The sequence below is a fragment of the Ptychodera flava genome, chromosome 12, assembly GCF_041260155.1.
Source record: "Ptychodera flava strain L36383 chromosome 12, AS_Pfla_20210202, whole genome shotgun sequence".
NCBI lineage: Eukaryota > Metazoa > Hemichordata > Enteropneusta > Ptychoderidae > Ptychodera > Ptychodera flava.
In genome coordinates this window covers 12,939,753-12,966,635 of record NC_091939.1, presented here as the reverse complement: position 1 = coordinate 12,966,635, position 26,883 = coordinate 12,939,753, and the positions used below count along the sequence as shown (strand labels likewise).

General features: G+C 36.6%; 1 protein-coding gene across 6 annotated transcripts in view; it reads right to left on the bottom strand.

The window, feature by feature from the left end:
* Positions 1-26,883, bottom strand: part of LOC139145045 (centromere protein J-like) — a 62,650-nt gene that overhangs the window by 12,129 nt on the left and 23,638 nt on the right. For all 6 annotated transcript variants that reach the window (XR_011554890.1, XM_070715969.1, XM_070715973.1 and 3 more), the window contains exons 8-13: positions 23,878-24,120; positions 8,439-8,543; positions 4,812-5,232; positions 3,695-3,984; positions 1,679-1,876; positions 1,042-1,215 (exon numbers count right to left, since the gene is read on the bottom strand). Coding sequence is in view for 5 of the 6 variants with exons in the window: in XM_070715969.1 (XP_070572070.1) it covers positions 1,042-1,215; positions 1,679-1,876; positions 3,695-3,984; positions 4,812-5,232; positions 8,439-8,543; positions 23,878-24,120 (1,431 nt within the window). In the remaining variant the exon portion in view is untranslated. The remainder of the gene's footprint in view (positions 1-1,041; positions 1,216-1,678; positions 1,877-3,694; positions 3,985-4,811; positions 5,233-8,438; positions 8,544-23,877; positions 24,121-26,883) is intronic.

Sequence of the window (26,883 nt, the reverse complement as noted above, 5' to 3'; positions counted from 1 at the left end):
AACTTAAATAAAATCTCTGCTGATTTGCTGTTTCTATTTTCCCATTATTTCAATTTTTTCTCAAAAATTCCTTAAAATCAAGTTAGGATACCTCTGCATCGCAATTTTTTGTAGTGCTAAATTACTGTAGTAACTGTGTTCTTGTTCTTACTTTGCACGCTGAACTCCTCAGTTTTAAATGAAATTTTGTGTTCGTTTCCATCCAATGATTTTGGTGATATTACTTAAGCAGTAACCACATCTTGTTAAATTATTCAGGGAATTTACTAGTTTGTATAAAAATATGAGAAAACTTCTCCTACCAAAAATTTGTTGTCTACTTAAGATAATCTGAATAATTATGATTTCTTTTCTTGCCTAAGATGACATATGCTCCTGGTTTTGAAATTCAGTTATGAAGCATTTTGTAGTACATTTTGCAAGGTATTTGAAGCTGTCATTATTTACATGCCATTATTTATAAACATTTGTATACTGGCATATGTATTTTGTGAGTTAGTACGATAGCAGATGTACTAATTTTTCATACCTGTAAAGCACAAACAAAATGTTCAACATGATTAAGGCAGAATGTGCTTCGAGACAGTTTTCTAGTCATTCAAATTTTAAAATTATTCCCTGGTCTGTTTTTTTGTGTGAACTCATTTTGACGCCTTTGGCAAGTTTTCAGCCTTTGTTTTTGCGAAAATCAAAAATTTAATTATCTCCTACAGAGTTAAGCGTTTAGCACACACTTGGTGGGCCATTTTGAATTTCAAATATCAGTAAAGTTTGGATTATTATGTTTCTATGATCTGCAATTTGCACAATGACCATGGATTTTCTTATTTTTTATCATTAAAGAGAATTGAACAGTTTCCTTGAGCAACCTTTTGAGCACAAGTTCTGAGGTGCATGCTACCTTAGCCCTTTCACCCCCATTTCCCTGTCTAAAGGTCCAACTTTACCATAGAAAACAATGGGATTGGTTCAAACCACAGTGGTAAAAGGGTTAAACTCAGAACTTGAAGTGATGGTGAATTTCTGTCAATGCACACTCACCCTTCCTGCATGATCTTTTTTCCAAGCATCTAGCCGCCGTTTTTCTAAAACTTGAATTTCATCTCTGAGTTCTTGGTTTTCCCTTTCCAGTGTGTCTACTTTGCTGCGAAGTCTGGTACTGCTGCTGGTCCACCTAGACTCTTTCCTCTGCATCTCATCTTCCAATTCACTGACCTGAAGCAGGATACAATTTTTGGTGTGAGTTTCTGCCCTGAAACACTATTTGGAATTGGGTTTGAACAACACTCTGTACTTTGGTATTTCCATGGGTTTTATAAAAAATAGTTATAATTCTGATTGCACTTTGATTAAACACAGTGCACGATTTTAGGCCTTCTCCACTGATAGTTACTCAGTATATATTAATTTGCATAGAGAAACAATGCTCATTCATATGTTGACAAAAATCTATCCAAGAAATGAGATGGTTGAAAATTACAATAAAAATCTACTCTGATCAGGACCACAATTGAGAAAACTGACGAAAAATTTCAGTCAACATTTTAGTACTACAAGCACAATGCATTGTGAAAACAATGGCAAATGCCATTTAACAATTAAAATATTCAAAACTGAAAATATTTTGCACTGAATTTCTTCATCCGCAGAAAATATTAAAGATCAAAAAATGTCTTACCTGTCTTTTCAAATTTTCAATGTCTTCCCTCTCTTTCTTGTCTGGCATTGCCCTTGCTGCCTTCTGGTATTTTTCAAATATTTTCTTTTCCTTTTTAATTTTTTTCATTTCTTCATCCCTGTATTCCTCTATCCTCTGCAACTCTTCATTTTTGTATTTTTCAAAGTCTTTCATTTCCTTCTGTAAACTTTTCATTGCCTGGTTGTGGAGAGGGTAAGAAATTTTAAAATATATTTGACACTACTTCATTTGTTGTCTGTGATATGTACAATGATAAAAGGTGGCCGCTGATTGATCAATGGCCAATGTTTACTATTGAATCAACCAATCATAGCAGTGCTTTTAATGTATCTGATCTTTTCACTATACATCACTAAATGGCAGTCAAACTTTACCGTACACACATCTCAGTTATACCAAAATTGGCAATTCACAGTGAAGGGATGACAGTCATACAGGGAACACAACAAATGCCGTTGGTTTTTTTCCTGCAGAATTCAACACCTAGGACAAATGTGTAAGACCACTCCAGACCTATACACTAAGGGGTACCAAATGTTGTAGATGTTGCATCCTCATATCCTTAACCTGTTCACCCCTGATTGCCTGTGAAAAGGTCCAAAATCTCCATTGATAACAATGGGTTTGGGCCAAACCATGGTGGAGAAAAGGTTGAAATATGGACTTAACCACGCTATAAGAACTGCATTATTTGTTACCACACTTTTGGAAGCCTTATGGTGCTGAAAAATTATCATGCATTGGTTTCTGTGTACCAAGTGTTTATCTGATAAACTTTTCAGGAAATTCTCAGTGACATGGGACATAATTCTTATATGGACTATTCAATACCTAGCACCTCTGTAGGAATCATTTACTGGATTGTAAGTCAAAATCAAAAGTGATATAAAGGCCTATGGAGGCTGACTGCTAGAATAAACTGTGGGGACAGACACGAATCTTTACAACACTTTCCTGGTAGGATACGTGTGTGTGTGTGTGTGTGTGAATCTGCTTTAAGCCTGTTGAGTAAATGGGGATTTCACAACTTGTTTTGTGTGAGACTCAAAAATTTAGTTTTCCATAAAAGGAATATATGAATATCAGTAAAAATTCATATAATTGTTTTGTAATTTAAAGCTTTGTGGGGGTCCATACCCCTGCTCACGGTCCCTCTACCACCAAGTGATAGAGGGACTGTGGTGATAGAGGGAACGTGGTGACAGAGGGACTGTGTCCCTCTATCACCACGTGATAGAGGGACTGTGTGCCCTGCTTTTCGTTCTTGATTATGAAAGAGAATGGCTTACAGTTTCCATGGTGAAAGTTTGAGCAAAAGTTTAAAACCCACTGTTTTGAGGGATGTGCTACCTTAAGGACCTCAATGTATGTGTGTCCAGTCTGTTTAATTAAAACTTTCCTGCATTTGCATGGTCTTCTGTCTCACGCTTCAAGCAATGAGCAGCCAAAACAGTAACTGAGTAATTCCTTTTGTAAGACTGTCTTGAAGCCATTATAAAATCAATCTTTGAAATAATTCTTGATTCTCTGTCAAACATGGATTTCTGGAACTCATATTCATCTTGTAGTATTACTAGTAATTTATTACTGTATTACCTTCAACTCTTTTGCATTGCGTGTAATTTCTCCTTTTGATGATTTTAAATCATGGTTTTTCACAACTGTCCAAACTAGTGAAGAAATTACCTACATGTTTTTCTAAACTCAAGACTTTCATGAAAAACTTCATGATGTCACAATGCATTCTTAAAACCCCTATGTTTGAACACCCTACCACTGGACTTTCAATTGGTACATCACAAATGTTTTCAGTTGGATGGGTGGACCTATATGTCAGGAAGTAGGTGTGCCAGGGTCGTTACAAGGCAAGGTTTTGACCTATGAGGGGAGCTATTGAGGGAGAGGTTACGCCAATGTAAACACACTGTTACATATAAACTGTAGTTCTGAGAACACAGAAGATTGTAGAGTTTTGGTCATTTATTACTCTCTCACCTTCTCTCTCTCTTCCCTGAGTTTCAAGAGTAGTGCATTTTCCGTCCGAAATCTTTCGATTTCCGTTTCTAGTTCCGCTAGCTTCTCTTTCAATAGTTTGGACTGTACACCGTCTCCAAGCGGCCTGTCATTCACTGCCTGTAGCTGCCTTTGTTGCTGATGCTGCTGTTGGGTTTGTTCTTTGGAAGCGACTGGTTTCAACTGCGGAAACAGTTTCGTCATGAGCATTGAAGTGGGCGGCGTGGAGGCTGTTTCCTTCAGTGTTTCCTTGGTGATCAGTGATTTGGAATCTATGAAGGAATAAAACACACACAGAGATAACAATGATTATTCAATGTGCACACACAAAAAAATATTTCATCATAAACTGACAAAATGAAGCAGTGTCGGTATACGATGCTCTAAATACCAACGGAAAGGTCAGCATCCCAATTGGAAGAAACTGGAAAAAAGTGGACCTCATCACAAAAGCGTGACTTCTTTTTCACTGATAGTATGCTGTTGACCAAGAGATAATTGCCCTCTGCTTCACCTTGTCCTATACATTACCTTCAAACCAAGTATAGTTGTATTTTCATTGCATGACTCTACCAGTGTGATTGAATACAAAGTAACAGTCAACCATATTCACTAAGCAGTGAACTGCATTGCTCAAGCAACTTTTTTTTTGAGAAAACAATTGTCTTTTTCTTACAGCGAAAATATTGAATTTTGAATATTACACACTACTCAACTAAAGGGGTGTTTAAATCATGCAGAGGTCATGAAGATGACCCCTGTATTCATAACCCTTCACCTCTATTTTACTCTACTGCAATGAAAATGGTGCTGTGCTTAACTATATTTGCAGGTAAAAGGGTTGGAACATTTTCTTTATCCGTACTAGAAATCTCATGCTTAATCATGCTCTAACACTTTTGAATGCATAAACACTGACAAATAGTTGCTTCCACAAAAACAGAAAATTTTTGACCTTTAAAATTGCCTGTAATGGCATATTTTTGTAGCTGACTTTTAATTGAAATTGCAACAACTTTTCAAATGTGAATGAACATACAAGGAGATAGTTACACAGAAGACACTGAAGCACATGGACAACAAAAAAGATCAAGCTTACCATGAGATGGAAATTTCCTGACAGGTGGAGTTGATGTCCTCATAGGCACAGACCCTGCAATAATGCTTTCATCATCTTTCCTGTCGTCATGGTCACTGCTCCCGTCTTCATCAGACTCCTCGTCCTCCTCGCTGTCTTTCACATCTTGACTAAAATCACCCCAACTTTCATCATCGTTAAAGTCAGTATGTGACGTCTGCTCCCTGGATTGGTCAAGTTTCTCGCTGTCTGCTCCTATCGTTCTATCATTATCGCTGTCTTCATCATCTTCATCTTCTGTTGAAGAGTCGCCGTCATCTCTCGTCTCATTCTGTGAGGCATGGAGCTCATCCTCATCTAGAGATTTTTCCTGAGTAACTTCCCTTCTGTCATTATCAATGGCAACGATCTCCTCAATGGTACTGGCTTTTGTTGTAAGTTTCTACGAGCAGAAATAAACAAACAAACATACAACAAGCAAATAAATAAAATGTGAGCTCTCAGTACCGACACTTGCATCAACAAATTATCCATTTTATCAGAACTGGAAGAATAAAATGAATGCACGTGTACATCTTAACTTTGAAGTGTGTTCAGATTGTAGTTAGGGTTTTGACAAGCAGGGTACTCACTGGCATATTGATGGACAAATAAATAGACAGTCAGGAATACAAGTACTTCAATTACAATTACACACATTGATGGCTTCAGACACTCACCCCAATACAATACAATGACATGATATAATATTGAAACTGATTGAAACTCTGCACACAGACACACATGCTGCCATCCTAACACATATTAAACTTGTATAAACACAAAGCTGCATCCATCCACATCAACAGTTATAAGCTCATTATGACTGTAATATTACCAACTTTACAGTAACACTGCATGACACTCGTACCTATCTGTTCATGGATTTATATAAATGTACTGGCCAAACTAACTAAAGTATCACATAAGTCAGTTGCTTTCATGGTAAAAGGTCCACTTTTGATCTGGGTGTTAGTTAATAAAACGAAATACAAACAGTATATTTGTTATATTTATGTAGATACATGTATGTGCCCTGATGTTGCATGCAATTCATGGCAAGACAGAAGAAAACTGGGAACCATTGTCAATTTCACTCATCCACGTAATCTTAGGGGGCAATTGTGAGGGCCCCTTAAGAATACAGGATTGTTCTTATAATGGAGATCGGGCCAAGTATCATACAGTGTTTTAACCTTTTCACCACCATGGTTTGGCCCAACCCCATTATTACCAACAGTGATTGTGGACCTGTTTACAGGGAATTAGGGGTGAAAGGTGAAAGTGTTACAGTTAGGTTTATCAAGGATTTCACTTCATATACGAGAATTTTATTGTTTTCCTTTTTCACAAGAAGATGCTATTTTAATGTTGTGATTTCTTCTACCATTAGATTTTATTCTTTGTCAGAATAATTGAGTCTGAACTGAGGCAAAGGCCAATGTGATGCAAACTACTGGACAGGCAATAAACAGCAGCTCTAAACCTTTAAATGTTTACACGTTTGACTGGACACATACTTCAGATAGCTGTTTCACCATGGCAACATAATTGACCTTCGTTAAGTTGTCATGACCCAGCAAAAGCTGAAACTTTGATCAAGATCTGTCTGGGAGGCAAATTCAAACATTCCACTTGTATTTGTGCCACTGCAACTGTGGAGTTCATCACTGTCTGGCATTGGTCTTGTTAGCCAGTCAGGTCTAGTCCTGCATGGTCCTATCCATGACAGCAGAGCTATTTTCTGAGTCAATACTCTTGACCTTTGCCACAAAGGTCAACCGATGATGACCTCTGTCACAGAGGTCAACCAATTCAATCGCCCTGCTGCAACACATGGTTACAGTTTAATGATACGGATTGTTGAATAGCGGCAGAAATGGTAGCACCTCCATGTTTCAGGGATTTTGGACATATTTGGGAAAAACCAAAACAAACAGCAACTCTTCTATGTGAAATCAAAACACTAACCTTTTCTTTTCAAAAACCTAAACAGTAGCCACTCCTTTGCATGTAAGAACCAACTGTACATAAAATGATAGAGACTGCCTTTTACAAAACAAGTAACATTACATGTTCCATATGTTGCCTTGTACAACTTAATAATCATCATACAGTCCTGCATGGCTTGCTTCAGTTGGCAAGGTACAGTCTCTCCATTGTTTTTAGGGAGGGTCCCTAACCTGGTAAACTAAAGTTGCATCGTAATTTTCACTTTTACCATTTTTCTCGCACTGTAAAATACTTTCAGTGACTCCCACCTACAGATATCACTCAGAGTTTTCCTTAGAATTTACACAAGCTAGATGATATATAACAACATTTTTTATTGGGCCTATGTCACTTTGCTGCTACCTCCGGTCTGTTGAGCAAACAACTCTATCTGTGCAAAAAAGACAAGTTTACTGAATGGCAACAGTTTTTTGTCATTGACTTGACAAGCTGAAGAAAGTTTACGTTTACACACCGATAAGAATCCCAAGATTGCAGAGTTCTTTGTGAGCTGACAGGTGTCTTTTACAGCCAGAAGGGGATTTCCATAAATGTTTTTTAACGATGTTGGACTAGCAATAACTTGAAAGACAACTTATTTGGTGGTTGGCTACATGGCAAAGACACGCTAAAACTAAATTACTCATTTTGATGCGATAGGCGATAACAACATGTACAGCAACACCTACAATAGATAAGATATACTGAATGAACATGGTGAGCTTGACCTTTCAACTTTAACCCGTGTGTGAGACTTTCTGAAAAGAATGGCCACCAGTTTTTTCAATTTTTACCAGGTTTCAGTGTTGTTATCTTCTGCATGTCTTTTAATCTTGACTGTGCTAAAACACGAAGTGGCCCGGGTCACTGGACTACGTGTAATAAACACAGCATAGTGATAATCCTCTGACCAGAGTTCCTGCGATATCTGACATGGAGTGGTATCCAGGCAACTCACTCTCAGCTAGTATTAAAATATCCGCTTGTTGGGACACTTGTCACTTTTGTGATAAATTAATGGGGACTGATCTGCCACTGTGCGATAACTCTTTCTGGTCACTGCAAAGAGTTCATCTGAACCATAGATGATCTTTGGATAACTCTCTCTCTACCTTATTGGATGAAATAAATACCACTTTGTACGTCAGTGATTTGTCATGCATATCAGTGACATGCCTTTGGCAGATCTCACATTTTTTTTTGCTTTTACTATTTCTTCCTTTTTCACCAAATTTTTATGATTTTTTTAAAGTGGTAACATCTTAGCCTTGCCACAGGCTTTCCTTTATTGAGATTAAACACTTCATCACCAAAAATAAGTTTTTTTGTAATCCTCAGAAAAAAAACAGACATACTGTAAATGTTAAGTATTATGAGGATGAACATCAAATTTTGTCTGGTTGTCTTTTACCAAGAGATCGGATATGCGACCAAAGTTGCTGAGCACAGTGTATTGAGAGTCACGCTTTGCTGCAAATAGATGTGAAAAAAGAACTTTACTATCATGATCAGCTCCTTATTCCTTCCTTCCCTATCTCACTCCCCCCTCTCTCTCTCTCTCTCTCTCTCTCTCTCTCTCTCTCTCTCTCTCACTAACACATAAACATAAACACGTACCTGTCTACTCATCATCCTTGCAACCATGGATGAGTTGCTGGAAAACGACATGTTATCAGCAGCTTTTTCCAGCAATTCAAATTCTTCCAGCTCTTGTTTCTCTGTCTGCAATACAAAAAGAAAGTAGCTACAGGTTAATATCAATAGAATTAAATGTGATGATACAAATCAGACTAATAGCCAATACACACTATTCAGTGAAGTGTAAAGTATGTGTTGAGAAAGGCTTGTCTAAAACTAGTTATCACTACCCCTATAACTCCTCAGTAATATACAAATGTACGGGGCGGTATCTACATTTTGCAGAAACACAGGAGTAAACATATTCCAAGTGAACTGATGGGAGATGCAAAATAATGTGTGCAAATGTGATAGAGGTTCCTCAAAGTTAGAGTCATGGGGAGAGAGATGGTGACTCTAGTTTTTCAAACTTTATTAATAATATGACAGGCATGTTGTGCAACTGCAACAGGAACTAGTAAAACCATAGACAAAACTATCAACAGGTAGATGATCACTAGGTGAGAGTGTGTGACGAACAGTTTCAGTGGTGGGACTGGTCAAATTACAGCTGTTGAGAACAAGATGCCATTCATACATGCAGTCATGTAACGTGCTGAGAATTGTCAGTGTCTGACGTCCCAAAATTCTCCTGTCAATTCTGACTGTGAGTATCGTGGTGTTGTTTCCATGTTACAGGCTACATGGTTTGAATCTCTACAGAATGAGCTAAGGTGCTGTGTATCTCGGTGGATACCAAGGCGGTATCTGAATCATATAACGTATACAAAAAGGAACAATGTGAGTTTGCCAATTAAGAACAGCGTGACACTAATTCCTATCAAAGTAAGATCTTCCCAAAAAAATCAGCAAATTTGAAATCATCATAGCCAGGTGGTTTGGTACATAAATATCACATTAGTTATCTAGATGGGGAGAGTTTTACTATTTTGCAGTTTATATGAAAAATGAATTCTAAATATCTCGTTTCAAAAGATGAATATTTTGCTCAATGTTATGTGGAATGGTCACTATTGAGATTTCAGCAAAATTTCTGAAATGTATACACTGTTGAAAACCACTTTTGAATCTCAACATTTTAATTAAACTTGATGGTACATATATAGTGATTTTGCCAAGCGTTAGGAAGATAGATAAATTGTATGGGAACCCTCGTACCATTTTTGTTGTCCCCAATTGGACTGCATTGGTATATCAGGGGCAAACACAGTACAATGACTGGGCAACTCTGGTATAATTTACCAGGTCACTGGCCTTCACAAAAACACTGAATCACATGAAAAGTTGGGTTTTCTACATCATGACTCCACTTGAATTATATTCTGTCACCATTTCTTAGATAGCTGCACACATCTTGTTCTTGGTGGGCTCTACACAGATAATGTCAAAAAACATCATGATCTCTTAATAATAAAATTTTATGACCAGTTGCTGGAGCTGGATAAACAGAGGTGTGATATATTTACAATGCTCTTGTTAAGTTCATGGATGTTATTAGGGTCAAAGTTCACTGCACATGGAGTTCTACATTTGTTTTAAATCAATACCTTCATTTGAATACAGGTGTTAGAGAGGAAATTTTCATACCAGAAAAAAACAAATCTTTACTATTCCCCTCTAAGAGTGAGATTAAATCAGAAATATTATTAATTTCATTATGTGTATGTGTGAATGGAAATCGTTAGGTGTTCAAAATAAGCTCTTGATTTCAATACCAGGCAAACCTAAAACACATCTTAACAATCCTTCTCTTTTGTGGAAAAAAGCATATGTTGTCTCCACCGAACATTTCACCGAAAGGTCTAGAATATGGACCATTTTGTGAGATTCAAATTTGGTGTCTGTGAATTCTAAAAGCGACCTAGCGGCCGATATAGCTCCGCTGTGTTTATGTAGAGAATAACTATTTTTGACACATGTTGATGAAGAAGGTGGAAATCTTTGATACCTCAATGCAGTGGCCAGAAAAAAGTGGCTAAAATAGCTGCAAAAATACAAAATCGAAGATTTCATCATACTTTGAATATATCACATGGGATCATCCCTAAGAACATGTCAACCAAAGCTATCTCATGAGTAATTTTTATGAGAATAAAATTTTCTGACCAAAATGGCAACAATTGCCCCAAAAATAAAATTTGCAGATTTCATCATAATTTCAAAAGATCAAATTTAGTTCATCTATAGAAACCTGTATACCAAATTTCAAAGCTGTTAGAGCAGTTATGTTATGCTATGTTATATCAATTTATTAAAGTGTCATGTGTGGTCTTAAACAGCTTGGCTGCCTCACCCAGCCCCAAGGGCTTACAAGACACGAAAACAGTATATTTTGAGAAACACATTTTTTAACCAAAATGGAAAAAATTGACCCAAAAATTCAAAATTGCTGATTTCATCATAATTTCGATAAATATTATTTAGTTCATCTATAGAAACCTGCATACCAAATTTCAAAGCTATCAGATGAGTAGTTTTGGAAATACACATTTTTTGACCAAATATGGCAAAAATTGCCCCCAAAATACAAAATTACAGATTTCATCAGAAATTCCATATATATTACTTAGCTCATCTGTAGAAACCTGTATACCAATTGCAAAGCTATCAGACCAGTACTTTATGAGAAACATTTTTTGACCAAAAATGGCAAAAATTGCCCCAAAATTACAAAATTGCAGATTTCATCATAATTTCCACAAATATCATTAAGGTGATCTGTAGGAACCTGTATACCAAATTGCAAAGCTATCAGATGACTAGTTTTGGAAATACACATTTTTTGACCAAAAGTGGCAAAAATTGCCCCAAAAATACAAAATTGCAGATTTCATCATAATTTCAATAAATATCATTTAGTTTATCTGTAGGAACCTGTATACCAAGTTTCAAAGCTATCAGATGAGTACTTTTGGAAATACACATTTTTTGACCAAAAATGGCAAAAATTGCCCCAAAAATACAAAATACAGATTTCATCAGAAATTCCATACTTATTACTTAGTTCCCCTATAGAAACCTGTATACCAAATTTCAAAACTATCAGACAGTACTTTTAGAGAAATACATTTTTTGACCAAAAATGGCAAAAATTGCCTTAAAAATGCAAATTTGCATATTTCTGCACAATTTGAACAAATCTGAAATAGATCATCCCTAGGGACATATGTACCAAATATCAAAGCTATCTGACTGGTAGTTTTGAAGAAGAAGATTTTTAAAGATTTTTTTACCAAAAATGACAAAAATTGCCTTAAAAATACAAGTATGCAAATTTCACCACGATTTGAACAAATCTGACTGAAGTCACCCTAAGTAAACTGCATATCAAATTTCAAAGCAATCGGACAAGCGGTTCCAGAGAAGAAGATTTTTTACCAAAAACACCAAAAAATGCCCCAAAAATACAAATATGCAAATTTCACCACGATTTGAACAAACTTAAGTGAGGTCACCCCAAGTGAGCTGCATATAAAATTTCAAAGCAATTGGACTTGCGGTTTCAGAGGAGAAGGAAATTGTTGACGGACGACGACGACGGACGACGACGACGGACGACGGACGACGACGGAAAATCAACCTATTTGATAAGCTCCGCGTCGCTGACAGCGGAGCTAAAAAGGGATATCGTTTACTGTGTATCAAACCAAACATCCCCCTACCTCCCAGGTCTGTGAATGGGCAGATAATGTGCGACGCAAGCATACGTCACGGTATAACCACCTGACAGTGCAGTGTCTATTTATGTGGAAATCATCCTGTGAACAGAGGAGGATGGGTCACTTGCTGATTTACTGTGCACTACAGTCACTGAAATCTTGTTTTTCAATCCAAACATGAAGATATCAGTAAGGTTTTTTTTTTCCTGAGATTCTTGATTCTCTATTTCTAGTTTATTTGATGGGATATGAGGATAAATATCACAACTGAATCAACTGTTGTATGGGCTTACGAAGGTTGATAATTTTCTTATTGTGTTTAAAAGAATGCTAGTCTCCACATAATGGTTATACAATGATAAGCAAAATTCATCATACAAACTGCATTCTGATCCGCATTTTCACTTTTGCCACTTTTCAGAATGGTGTCTAAAGTATTCTCAACCGATACTGTCATCAGATTAATTTGAACCTTTGTAGTCTGGTATTGTGAAAAGACTTCTGTGACAGTTGCAACTCAATCAACAACACGATGTGACCTGCCAGGAAATGTTTTCCTAAATATTGATAAGGCCACACTTGAGTGATTAATATCTGTCCCTAGAAGTTCAATGGAAGAGCTGGGCTGGTTTTGAAATCTGCTTTGTTCTGCTCATGTTGATTAATAAAACTGGTACATACGTAATTAGGTCGAACCATAGGTGCACTCAGACAGCAGTTGCGTAAGTCTGCTATAACTGTTTGCATTTGTATTTTCTACCTTAGTTGAAGTATGAATAACAACAGAAATCAAAACACTGCTATGCCTTCATAATACTTTGAACACTGTAGCCAAATAAAGCTTAGGTAGCTCAAGTTATTAGTTAGAAATCAACAAGAACTTGTGATTGACTTCACAAACAAGTCCTTTTCGAAAAATTGACATGCTGGTTTGTATTCAATCAGCTCTGTTAGAAAATTTTGGTGTTTGGATTTCAACTATTTACCATAGAGCTTTCACCCTAGTGCTTTTTGTTTCAATTAACATGAATATCTTATTTTTGTCTTGTCTAGCGCAAGTGTGTTCATGCAGTCGCATAGCCATGAGGCAAAACCTGGCTCAGAACAAGAGTCCGCATCTAAATATCAAAGGAGAGTTTCAATGTACAGGTGATTCAATGGAGCTGGTATATCAAGACTCGGACCCTGTAATGCACTGACAAGACCTGGCAATGACCTTCTTTTGTCTACTGGTCGGGAAAAGTAAACCTTTGTTTTTGCATTAGAATACAGTACCAAACAATGACTTTTAGCCAGTTCTGCGAACCCACAACAATGCACTGTTTAACTAAATCTCTTGAAAGTTTACGTGTCTTTCAAGTCGGCACAGAATTCATTTGCATCTGATTCGTGGCATTTCTAAGATGCCAGAAGACATACTTTCTGCTCAGCACTTGATGCCTTAGCTACTGACGCTTTTCAGAATGTGCTATTGACACATTTCCTCCCTGAAGATGACATTTTTCAAAGCGATTGCTCGGTTGTCAAGGGCGGTGCGGACATTTTGCTGTGCCCTGCAGGTCTTGAAAAGAAGGTCTCTCAGGATCAGGAGACCTTTCGATTGTGAAACAAAATTCCTTGACCTGACTTCTTTATCTGTCAAAGCCAGACAACCGACAATTTTGTTCACATAAGTGACGCAGATTCAGTGAATACAGTTGGACCTTAGGCTTTCTTGTGAAGTATATTTCATGTTGCTCGTTGCAATTTCAACCATATCAAACATCCTAGAGCTGATCAAAGCCAACACTTTCAAGTGAAAGATTGGATCGTATTTGGAGTGAATGTATTCACAACTTGGGCAAGAACAAATTAGGAAGAAAACAATTCTGGTATCAGAGTTTGAATGTTGCACACTACAACAACGGCTCTTGTCATCTCAAAAAAAATCAACCAAAATTGCCAGCCACATAGATAAGTTTTTATTTGCAAAATTTTAAAACCACATTTCTCTATTTTAGATCAGTAATTTCCAATTGAGAGATACGGTTTTCTATTTCTAGTACTGATATTAGCTCCATTCTCAACAATTTTGTCTTTTTCAACATTTTAACTTTTATCTATTAAATCTTAGTTTACGAATCAGGGAAACAATAACTTGGCCACTAAATAAAACATCCCAGTAACAAATAACCTTGTATGTTTGCCAAGGAACTGGGGATGACCCATATACAATCTAACAGTTATATTTGTTCATACCAAATTTAGAAAAAAACCATGGAGGATAATGCCCTAATTGGATGGTGTTCTCCAAGACAGCGCCAAAAGCTACCAGCATCTTTGTACAAGTGTGCCAAGCTTTCCAAAGCATTCACATTGTAAAATTTGATGCTGAACTTTGACCTAGACTTTTAGGTTTCCTCAAGAGCTCAAAATTGAACTTTGACCCAGATGTAAATTCCTTTTATACTCACACTCCTTTGTCATATGTTTTGTTCATAAACACAACATATAGTTAACGTACATGTGACTTTGAAATGAACCTTTTCCTGGCTGAAGAAGAGATTGTAAGTTTCCTCACACAGTTAAAAAAAAAAACATTTCACCTACTCAACCACTCTAATTTAAGCAAAACTCACTGACTGGGGTAGAACAGATTGAAAAAAAAGAAAATCAACTTTGAAAATTCAGAGAGGGTAGATGTTGCTTCAGTTTTTCACAAACTTTCAAGGGGTCCTAAAAACCTTGATTTCTTGGAAAGAAAAAATTAAAATTTTGCTTTTCCATAGGTTGCACCTGGGTTTGAAATGTAAGGTTTGAGGATACAGCTATAGGTACACTAAGACTTTTCCATGAAATTTGTTTCCCTTGAGAGATCTTCTTAGAGTCTGCAATATCTGAAGAAAAAATAATTACAGTTGTATTTTTCCAATATTTTGATATAACACTTTCATTGAATCTCATTACATGTAATTTTAGAAGAGAAGTTGGAACTGTCCGCCAAGGAGGGATTGTATTCTAAGTCCACCCCTTCACTTAATGGTTTGATCCTATCCTGTTGTTTTCAGCAGTGAGGCTGCACCTCCAGAGAGTGATATGGCAGTGACAGGGCTAATACCAGACATTCAGGAAATGAGAATGTCAAATCTCAAGCATAAACAATCCAACGAACTTCTGAATATCATCCAAAATGGCGGATTGTGTCAAAACACATTTTGTTCTGCCACCTGCACACGTGTATCCCACCTAGAGGGCTGTTCAGTGACCTAAAATCCAGCCTGAGAAGCTAAACAGTACAATTTGGTGTCAGACACTGCATGGGCAAAATTTCCCTTCCAAACCACAAAGCAGCTTAAAAAGCTGGCTGATCTGCTGGTAACTCCAGTCAATCCCATCCTTAGGCATGTCTGGAAAAATTGACCTTTTTTATGTCTTTTTTAAGCTGTAAGAAGGGAGATACATGAGGCTGAGTATAGCAGAGTATCTCTATTGGGGTGGCAGAATGATGTGGTTGAATTGGACAAGGCAGTTTGGAAAATTGGCCTGCTAATTTTTGAGATTTTGGCTGTACGACATGGATATATATATAGTTTGGTGAAAATCTCCTATAGTATGGATAATTATGCAGTACTTGTCAACTTAAGGTAGTTCGCGCCTAAAAAGTAAACTTTTGCTCAAACTTTCATCAAGTAAACGTTAAACAATTCTCTTTCAAAATCAAGAATAATCATGATAAAGAAATTTCCGATATTGACCATATTTGAAATTCAAAATGGCCGCCATCCCTGTGTTATCTCTATAGGGGAAAATAAAATTCCCGATTTTAACAAAACTAAGCCCCTGAAAACTATTTTTAGTTCATCCTCACAATGAACCCCCACACGTTGTAGGTCAAAGGAATATAATTGTAAAAGTTTGCAAGTCTAAATATCTGTTCCACAGATGCATTCCACCCTAACCCTTTCAGGCTTGAACACCTCTATATAGGGGTAGTTCTGGTAAGTTACCAGAAAGCCAGACCTGAAAGGGTTAAACATCAAGTAAAAATGCCCAACAGATCAAATGGTTGTAATTGTATTGCCTTGTTGCTGACAGCCATGTGATACTGGTGAGTTATTCTGATGACTGACAAACTTGAAAGAGTTCCTTCCCCTCTAGGGTCACACCAATTATCCACTTTTGAACCTCTTTATCTTTGAGCATATGGAAGGAAGTTTTCTGTTCCATGATTCTCAGAAATAAGGTATAATCAGGGCTTATCTACTAATTCTGTTAACCTTGTAGAATTAGAATTAGGTCAGTTATGTTACACAGCAACTGTGGGCAGATCGTCCATGTAGCCGACACGAACACGAAGTGTCTGTTACCGGCTACCAAAAACTATGAAAAATAGTCAAGAATGAGCTACAAATCACTATCAGTTTTAAGTTGCAGGTAGAATAAGTCTGTGCCTTTGTATTAAAAATACTATAACAAGCGACCTAGCGGCCGATATAGCTCCGCTGTGTTTATGTAAAGAATAACTATTTTTGGAGGGCGCTGTTTTACCACAATTCGGAGAACAACGTGTGTGCATGTCGTCTCCGAATTTGTTACATTTTGTGGGAAAGACAAACCCTGTTGAAGCTGAAGAACTGAGTGAGTCCACTCTATGTATTTGTTAACAAGATTTTGGCAATATGGTGTCTCTCTTGAAGTATGGAGGTTGCGAATCGGCAGTTTTTCTCAGCATGGGCAAGCAAGGTGCCGTGACAATGGAAGACGCCATATTGGAACGGACAATGTATCGTTGAGTGTCTTCGTCCGCCTAGCCATGCTTCTCAGTCTGCTAGTACTGGTGTGTGGAGACATAGAAAGTAATCCTGGACCCAACAAAGAAAGACAGCAGCAACAACAAATAAAAGCTATGATTACCAGGCAGAGTAAACACACCGAATCAGCCGTGCCTATCTCTACTGCCACCTGTGACCCAATGCCTTCGCCGATGAACACTCAGCCTAGTGAACCGTCAAACGGTAGTGGAGACGCCATTGTTCTCCAGCTTAAATCTTTCATCAATGAGAAAATGTCATCCTTACACAAGTCGCTGGAGGACAGATTCTCAATATTGGAAGAAAAGGCCGAGCAGAGAGCAGCGGATTTGAAGGAAGGTCTCCACGGTGTGGAAAAGGAACTGGCTAAAGCTAATTGTCGTATTGCCGAACTGGAAGCAGAAAACTTGGAACTGCGTAAGAAACTCGACAAAATGGAATCGCAACAGGATTACACAAACGGTCAGTTAAGAAGAAATAACTTGATAATTCATGGCATTGAGCAAAACGAAAATGAAACATGGAGTGACACTGAACAAAAGGTACGCAATTTCGTGAACAAAGAACTCGACATAGAAGATGCAAATGTGGAAATAGAGCGAGCTCACAGACTAACCAGAGCCAAAACCAGTCCCCAACCTGTCGTCGTAAAGTTCAACAAATATAAAGACAAAGACAAGATTTATCAAGAAAGCAGAAACCTTCCTCGTGATTCTCCGTATCGAGTAACAGAAGACCTCTCTCCGTTGGTGCGCGAAAAAAGAAGAAAACTCGGACCGTTCCTTGCGGCAGCTCGACAGGACAATAAAAGAGCCACCATGCGTTACGATAAATTGATTATAGAAGGTGAAGTATTCATTCTAGATCCACATGAGAAAGATCCGAAATTGAAGAAGCTCAACAACAGATAGGGGTTTGGCCGAGGTCCATGTGAAATCCAGCCAGCTGTATATACACAAGGTAATCTGAACATTCCAAGTGATCAGCCACAAGCAATATTACAGAACTCTGTAGGCCTAAATCATGAAAATTGTTTTTCTGTGAAACCGTTATCTTGTATTCTATGGAATATTAATGGTATAAAAAGTAAATGGAGCAATCCTGATGTGTTAAAGTATTTTCAAAGTTTTGATTTTATATTCTTAACAGAAACTTGGGTTGCACCGGAAGCTGACTATTCACTGTTTGGGTATGAGAAATGTCATGTAAGTCGTAGTAAAACCAAACATTTTGGTAGACTCTCAGGAGGAATCAGTATTTTTTATCGCTGTCAATATTACAATAATGTTAAGATTTTCAAGAGTGATGCCACTAGTGATATTGTATGGGTTATGTTTCACAAAGATTCTCTGAAGTTGTGCTTTGGTATTGTTTATTTTTCTCCATATGGATCCAGCAGTTATGCTGATGAACAAAATTTCACACTTCTGGAAGATGATTTTGCATCATTTACAACAAAGTTCCCAGATTTTAAATTTATTTTATGTGGGGACTTCAATGCAAGAACAGCCACAGAGCCTGATTATATTCCAAACGACAATGTGGGTTTTCTCCCTCTTGCGGAGGAATATGCTTATGATGAACAGTTACCAGAACGATCCTCTATGGATCAGATTGTAAATTCTTATGGTCATTTACTTCTTAGTTTTTGTAAACACTCTGGTATGAGAATTGTAAATGGTAGATTGTTCGATGACCAGGAACGAGGTTATTTTACATGTGTTAAAGAACAAGGTGGAAGTGTAGTTGACTACATCTTAACCAATTATGTTAATTTTGCAATGTTTGACTATTTCAGTGTCTCAGATCGCTCTGAATCAGACCACCACCCAATTGTATTTGATATTCAATTTCCCTCAGTATCTCAGAATTCAAATAATAGGTGTGTGCAGGATCCAATTCAGTCTACAAAATTTATTTGGAATGAGAAACATAAAGATGCTTTTAATGTCTTTTGGGAAGGTGATATGGGAAATGTCTGTTCAGAAAATGTATTGTCTGCCTTGGAAGACGGTGACATATCTAAAGCTGCCTCCATCTTTATAGAATCAATTCACTTATCAGTCCAGTCTATGAAAACTACTACTGTAAATAATTCCAGGCCAGGTTTTGACAAACATAATGCCTGGTATGATAAGGAGTGCAGCCAGATGAAAAAGTGTGTTAGTAGGTCCTTAAATCTCTTTAGAAATTCAAGATCTAGAGGTTCACTCCAGGGTTATGTTAACATGAAAAAAGAGTATCAACTTTTGTTAAAAATCAAAAAAACTGCATTTTATGAATTGGAAAAGCAAAAACTTCAAATTCTCAGTAGCCAGTCAAACTCAAAGGAGTTCTGGAAACTGCTTAGCATAAAGAGCTGTGGACCAGCTCCAAATATCTCAGTTGATGAATGGTTTGAATTTTTCTCAGGTTTATTCACAGAACCAATAATCCAGGGTCATACTGCAAATGATGAATTTTATGAGGAAGTTAAAACATTTTTGGAGCGTTTGAACTTCAATGAGGATTTTAGTGACACTTTGTATGATAGTAGTTCCATTGATACAGATATTACAATGGAAGAACTTGATAATGCTCTTGGGCGTCTCAAAGCTGGTAAAGCATCTGGAAATGACGGGATTGCTCCCGAGATTTTAAAAAATGCTCCATCACATCTTAAGAGATTGATATTGTATTTCTTTAACAAAATACTCAATACAGGTCAGTTCCCTAAACAGTGGGCTCAAGGATTGATCGTCCCACTGCATAAGAAAGGTCCAAAAGATAAGGTAAACAACTATAGGGGAATTACCCTTTTGCCAACGATAAATAAAGTTTTCAGTGAGATTATCTATCAGAGATTACTTGTCTGGTCAGAGACCCACTATCCTCTCATTGAGGAGCAAGCAGGCTTTCGGAAGAAATATTCAACTGTAGACAATATTTTTATTTTACATACCATTATAGATCGATACATAGCTCTGAGTGGCAGATTATACTGTGCCTTTATTGACTTTGAGAAGGCTTTTGATCGTATTAATCATTGCTTGTTATTTTATAAATTGTTCAAAGCTGGCCTTAAAGGTTTTTTCTGTGCTGCGTTCTATGTATGCAAATGTAACTGCATGTGTTCGAACCACCTCAGGGTTGTCAGATTTGTTTAAATGCCAGCTTGGTGTACAACAAGGTAGTATCCTCTCTCCCCTTCTGTTTACTCTGTTTATTAACGATATGGGTGAAGCTCTTGAACATGATTTTGCAGGGATACATATAGCTACCATTAAACTTTTCTTTTTGCTTTTTGCTGATGACCTTACTCTTTTTAGCTCAACACCAATTGGACTTCAAAGGTTATTGAACAATTTATCACACTATGCTAGTAAATGGAAGCTGAAAGTTAATGCTTCAAAATCCAAAATTGTTGTGTTTAGAAAATCAGGCAGGCTGAAATCTTGTGAAAAATGGTTCATAGATGGGAACAAAGTTGAGGTGGTCCCCACGTATAATTACCTTGGTGTATTACTCTCAAGCTCTGGTTTGTGGAACAAAGCTCAAAGACAATTGGCAATTCAAGCAACAAAAGCTTTATTTAATGTTAAAAAAGCACTTTGTAAATTCAGTTCAATGGATATCAGCTTAGCATTTAAGATATTTGATTGTAAAATATTACCAATCATGATGTATGGGAGTGAAGTGTGGGGATTACATGCTGGGGAACAATTGGAAGTAGTTCAAAATAAGTTTTGTCGCTATATCTTGAAATTGTATCATAATGTACCAAATCTGGCCATCAAGGGTGAATTGGGGCGTTTCTCAGTTCGCACCTTTAGACTGGCAAGAGTTGTAAACTTCTGGCTTAGATTATTGTCTCTTCCTCAAAACCGTCTCTCGTACACCTGTTATAAGTTTCAATTTGATGAAGCGGAAAAGAATAAAAAGTGTTGGGCACTTGGGGTGAAACAGCTGCTTTTCTCAGTGGGGATGGGAGAAGCTTGGATAAACCAAGGTGTTGGGAACATAAATGTTTTTATTAATTTATTTAAACAGCGTTGTAAGGATATTTACATCCAAGAATGGCAAGCTAATTTGAGTTTTTTCTCTAAGCTGGATACTTATTGTGAATTTAAGAGAACATTCAATAGAGAGAAATATTTTTCAGTCTTAGATAAGAAGAAATTTTGTTATGCTCTGTGCCGTTTTCGTGTTTCTGCTCATTCTCTACGAGTTGAGACAGATAGATATTTACACAACCCTCGTGCTGATAGAATCTGTCTTTTTTGTGATACACACCAGGTTGAAGATGAATTTCACTTTTGCTTGATATGTCCATTTATACAGATTTGAGAGCTAAGTACTTATCAAGATATTTCTATACTCCACCTTCTACAGTTAAATTTGTAAAATTATTGCAATCTGAAAATGTGTCTATTATACGTAATCTATCAAAATTTATATTTTACGCCTCAAAGAAACGTTCTAGTGCAATTCCAAATGTAACAAGTTCTGTATAACTGAAATGAATTTTTTGTAGAGCACAGTCTATATTTGTATTTACAGCGTCTTCAGAGATGTAACTATATTTTGTGATATGTATACTTACGGGCCGGTGGCCTATAGTATATGAAATAAATATTATATATATAAATATATATATATATGAAAAAAAAAAAAAAAAAAAAAAAAAAAAAAAAAAAAAAAATAACTATTTTTTACACATGTTGATGAAGAAGGTGGAAATCTTTGATAGCTCAATGCAGAGGCCAGAAAAAAGTGGCTAAAATAAGCTGCAAAAATACACAATTGAAGATTTCATCATACTTTGAATATATCACATCCGATCATCCCTAAGAACATGTCAACCAAAGCTATCTGATGAGTAGTTTTTTGAGAATAAAATTTCTGACCATAAATGGCAACAATTACCCAAAAAATGAAATTGCAGATTTCATCTTAATTTCAAGAGATCAAATTTAGTTCATAACTTCATCTGTAGAAACCTGTGTACCAAATTTCAAAGCTGTTAGACCAGTACTTTTCTTGAGAAACACATTTTTTGACCAAAAATGGGAAAAATTGCCCCAAAAATTCAAATTGCCGATTTCATCATTATTTTTTAATAAATATCATTTAGTTCATCTATAGAAACCTGTATACCAAATTTCAAAGCTATCGGATGAGTAGTTTTGGAAATACATTTTTTGACCAAAAATGGCAAAAATTGCCCCCAAAATACAAAATTACAAATTTCATCAGAAATTCATTATATATTACTGAACTCATCTGTAGAAACCTGTATACCAAATTTCAAAGCTATCAGACCAGTAATTTTTGAGAAACACATTTTTTGACCAAAAATGGCAAAAATTGCCCCAAAATTACAAAATTGCAGATTTCATCATAATTTCAACAAATATCATTAAGGTGATCTGTAAAAACCTGTATACCAAATTGCAAAGCTATCAGATGAGTAGTTTTGGAAATACACATTTTTTGACCAAAAATGGCAAAAATTGCCCCAAAAATACAAAATTTCAGATTTCATCAGAAATTCAATATATATTACTCAGTTCATCTATAGAAACGTGTATACCAAATTTCAAAACTATTAGACCAGTACTTTTTGAGAAATACATTTTTTGGCCAAAAATGGCAAAAATTGCCTTAAAAATGCAAATTTGCATATTTCTGCACAATTTGAACAAATCTGAAATAGATCATCCCTAGGGACATATGTACCAAATATCAAAGCTATCTGACTGGTAGTTTTGAAGAAGAAGATTTTTAAAGATTTTTTTACCAAAAATGCCAAAAATTGCCTAAAAATACAAATATGCAAATTTCACCATGATTTGAAGAAATCTGACTGAAGTCACCCTAAGTAAACTGCATGTCAAATTTCAAAGCAATCGGACAAGCGGTTTCAGAGAAGAAGATTTTTTTACCAAAAACACCAAAAATTGCCCCAAAAATACAAATATGCAAATTTCACCACGATTTGAACAAACTTAAGTGTGGTCACCCCAAGTGAACTGCATATAAAATTTCAAAGCAATTGGACTTGCAGTTTCAGAGGAGAAGGCAATTGTTGACGGACGACGACGACGACGACGACGACGGACGACGGACGACGGACGACGACGGAAAATCAACCTATTTGATAAGCTCCGCGTCGCTGACAGCGGAGCTAAAAAATAGTAGAAAGTGAACAACCAGCTGAAAGTTAGTTGAGGAGACCTTAACCGCATATCATTTGCATCTTATTGTCGGCTACATGGACTGTGTGCCCAACTGTGCTGACCCCTGTTCCCATGTCCAGTTTTTGAGAGAGAGCCGTTTCTGTCTCCTCAGTTGCATGTGAAGTTCCATCAGTGCGCTGTTGTATACTGCCCTGGAAATTTGTTCAGTTTGTAAAATGTATTTTCTCGCTCAATTCCAAAAATCATGTCAAACTGTGCTGTGTTCAACATGTCAACACAGCCTGTATGAGTGTAACATCCGGTGTTATTTTTTTACAAATGAATGCCCATCCTCACTAGATGTCATCATCCTCACTAGATGTCACACATAAACAATAACACAGTATAGGGTGCCTTGCGTTGGCAAGACTATTACTATTTTGCAACATACCTTGGGAGAAAAGAATATGAAAGTGAATTTGTCTTATAGAATAATGAAAATGTTGGCCAAAATTGGGTATCGTTCCTCCAAGATGAGGAGATCAGGGCAATAGTATGTTGATATCAGAGCATTAGTATGTTGAGATAAGGGCAATAGTATGTGGTGATCAGGGCAATAGTTTGTGGAGACCAGGGCAATAGTATGTGGAGACCATGGCAATAGTAAGTGGAGATCAGGGCAATAGTATATGGACACCTAAAAGGCTGGCCACAACTATGTTTACATGGAGAGGGGAAATTTGTATGTATATGCATGAATCAATGTGAATTTGTTGAACTGAGGAAACTTTACTGACAAGCCAAACTTTACCTCTGCCTGGAGTTCAAGCTCCTTCATTCTATTTTGAAAGGAGATTTCCATGGTGCTGTTGAATGGCTCCACCTTCTCCAGCGAGGAGGGGCTGCCTCCGGTGTGGTCATCATCCTTTGTGACAGTGACGGCAGACTTCTTAGGCTTGCCGCCTTTTGGATTCAGTTTCAGTTTCATTGGAAGGGGACGCTTGAATGGATCACTGTTTTCTGTTGACGTTTTGGTGGCTACTTTCCTGGAAACCTGAATGTATGAAGCATGCAAGATTTATTACTGGGAGTATACACAACGTAGTTGAGGAAACTACAGTAGGGAATGGGATGGAAAAATAAAATTTCTGAAAAGCAGTGCCATTGACCAAATGAAAGGAAGTTTATATATATATATATATATATATATATATATATATATATATATATATATATATATATATATATATATATATATATATATATATATATATATATATATATATATATATATATATATATATATATATATATTATAGGTGTATATATATATATATATATATATAGTGTGTACGACTTAACTTATGAAAAAAAATTGGAAAATGTGTAAGTCTATGAGGATTTCAATTTATTTACAGTTACTTTGCTCATGAATAATTTTACGCCTTCAAGTTGATGGAATTTGATACCAAATTCATTGCTCGTGATTTCTTGAAATACACTCTACAACTGAGCTTGGTGTGACAATACTTAAAACGGATTACATCAGCACACACATACAATGTAATGCAACAGACTGTACAGCACATAGTTAAACAGTGTTTTCTCCAGGTTTATATAACAAGGGGGGAGTTTCGCCTGGTTGAAAGTTTAATTGAGTAAAGTTTGAGCAAATGTTTAAGTCTTTCACTTTCGAGATGCGTACTACTGTAATAGTGCTAACAGACTTGTATGTAGGGAAATGGAGCTGACAAGTTAATGGATATTGCAATTCACATTTATGTGTGTCATCATGTACTCCTTGTAAGCCTAATTAGGACTTCCTATACCTTTAAGATAAACATGATATTTGTGGAAAACAAACAAAACAGATGTTGATACAGTGTCAGAATTACACAGTGTCCAAGTTGTTATGGTATGTCAACATGACACTAGAAATATAGCACTGAGGTCAGGTTGCTGTCATTGAAAATGGCTTGTTTATGCTTTACCACCAGGTGTAGGGACTTTGAGGTAATCCCGTTTCTATGACTGGCACCATAGCAACCACATCATGATCATCCTGTCAGTCAATAATGTGTGTAAATGCCATCAAGACTGGAATACCGTCATCACTAGACACGCTGAAATCCGCCTCAACTTTGTACTCAAAATTCCTGATGACTTATCTGGGGATGACTGCCACAGGCATTTTCTGCGAGAATTGTTTGGAAATTTCAACAAATCATTAGCTTCTTTGCAAGGTAGTGTAAGCTGAGACTCCTTTTTATGCCCCAGATGTACAGCCATTGGACACAATTTCACTAATGCTCAAATCTTTGTACTGTTGCTACAGTTGTTTTTTTGAGATAGCTTAGTTGTTGTTGTTGTTGTATTTTATTTATTTAAGTGTCCTATGTGGACTTATTCACCATTTAAATAAATTACAATGAAATGTTTTCTATTGCCACATCCAGCCCACTGGGCTTATAAGACACGTTGAATATCACATTGAAGACAAAAAGGAAACATTATTTGTAAAGTGTACTTTTCCTTCTCGAAAATGCCCTATAAATGTAGTCTGCTACATCATTACAGAATTTTGTCATAAGTATACATAACTTGTTATCGTTGCTTAAGTCATTAAAATCTGGCATATCAGTCAATATCTTGTCTAAAAGTGACTTACGGTAATCTTTATACAGAGTACATTGAAACAAAAATGAAATTCATCTTCAACATGAAGAGGACAGAATTCGCATAACCTCTGTTCAACTGCAAGATTACTGAATCTCCCAGTTTCTATTTTAAGTGGGAGTATGCCCGTCCTAAACTGGGCCATGAGAGACCGCTTGGCACGAGACATACAACCTGCCAAATACATTTCTTTTCCGTATTCCTTTTTAAAAATACAATACGTCCTTAATTTTGACTTTGTTGCACATCTAGTTCCAATTTTCTTGCATGAAAATTCTTAACAATTCACGAGCTTCTTCTAATTTTATCACTTCTCGGTTCACAAATCTATTTTGAAAGCCAATTTCTGAGAGAACACTTATATCGTTAGACCAATTTTTTGTTTGCAAAGCATAATCCCACAGAAAAACTGATTTCGTTATTCTGTTGTCTGGTGTTTTCAACAGTCTATTCCAGAAACGTAACATATCAAGCTTTCGACGAAACTTGGGTTATCCCAACCCATATCTCCATTTAAAGCCAACTTTGGTGCATATTTATGTACACCCATGAAATATCTCAATGCTCGATCTTGTATTGTGTCACAGTTTTTAAACTGACCAAATCCCCATATCCCCGCACAGTAGTCCAAAATTGGAACAACACAGGAATTATACAAGGTAGAAAAAGTATTGTAATGGAAATCCTTAAATCTATGGATTTTAGAAATAACAGCTCCTAAAGCCCTTCCTGCTGAATTGCATAAGATTTTTGCCGTTACTTCGTAGTCTAAAAACTCATTGAAAACCAGACCTAGATATTTATACTGAGACACTGTTTCTAAATTCAGTCCTTCACATTTAAAAACAAAATTTGACATCCTGACATTTTTATTTCTAAAATGAACAACTTGTGTTTCGGTTTGTTATCGTTTACTACCATACGCCATTTCTTACTCCAATTTTCTAGACACTCAACAGCCTTTTGGAGATTTTCTTCATTTTCAGCAAGAATGACTATATCATCTGCGTACAGCAGAATTGCAACCTCTCGGTCACCAACTGGAACTCCAATATGGAGGTTATTTACCTCTTTAGCAAAATCATTCAGATAAATAGAAAAGAGTGTAGGAGATAGTACATCTCCCTGTCTAACACCAGAA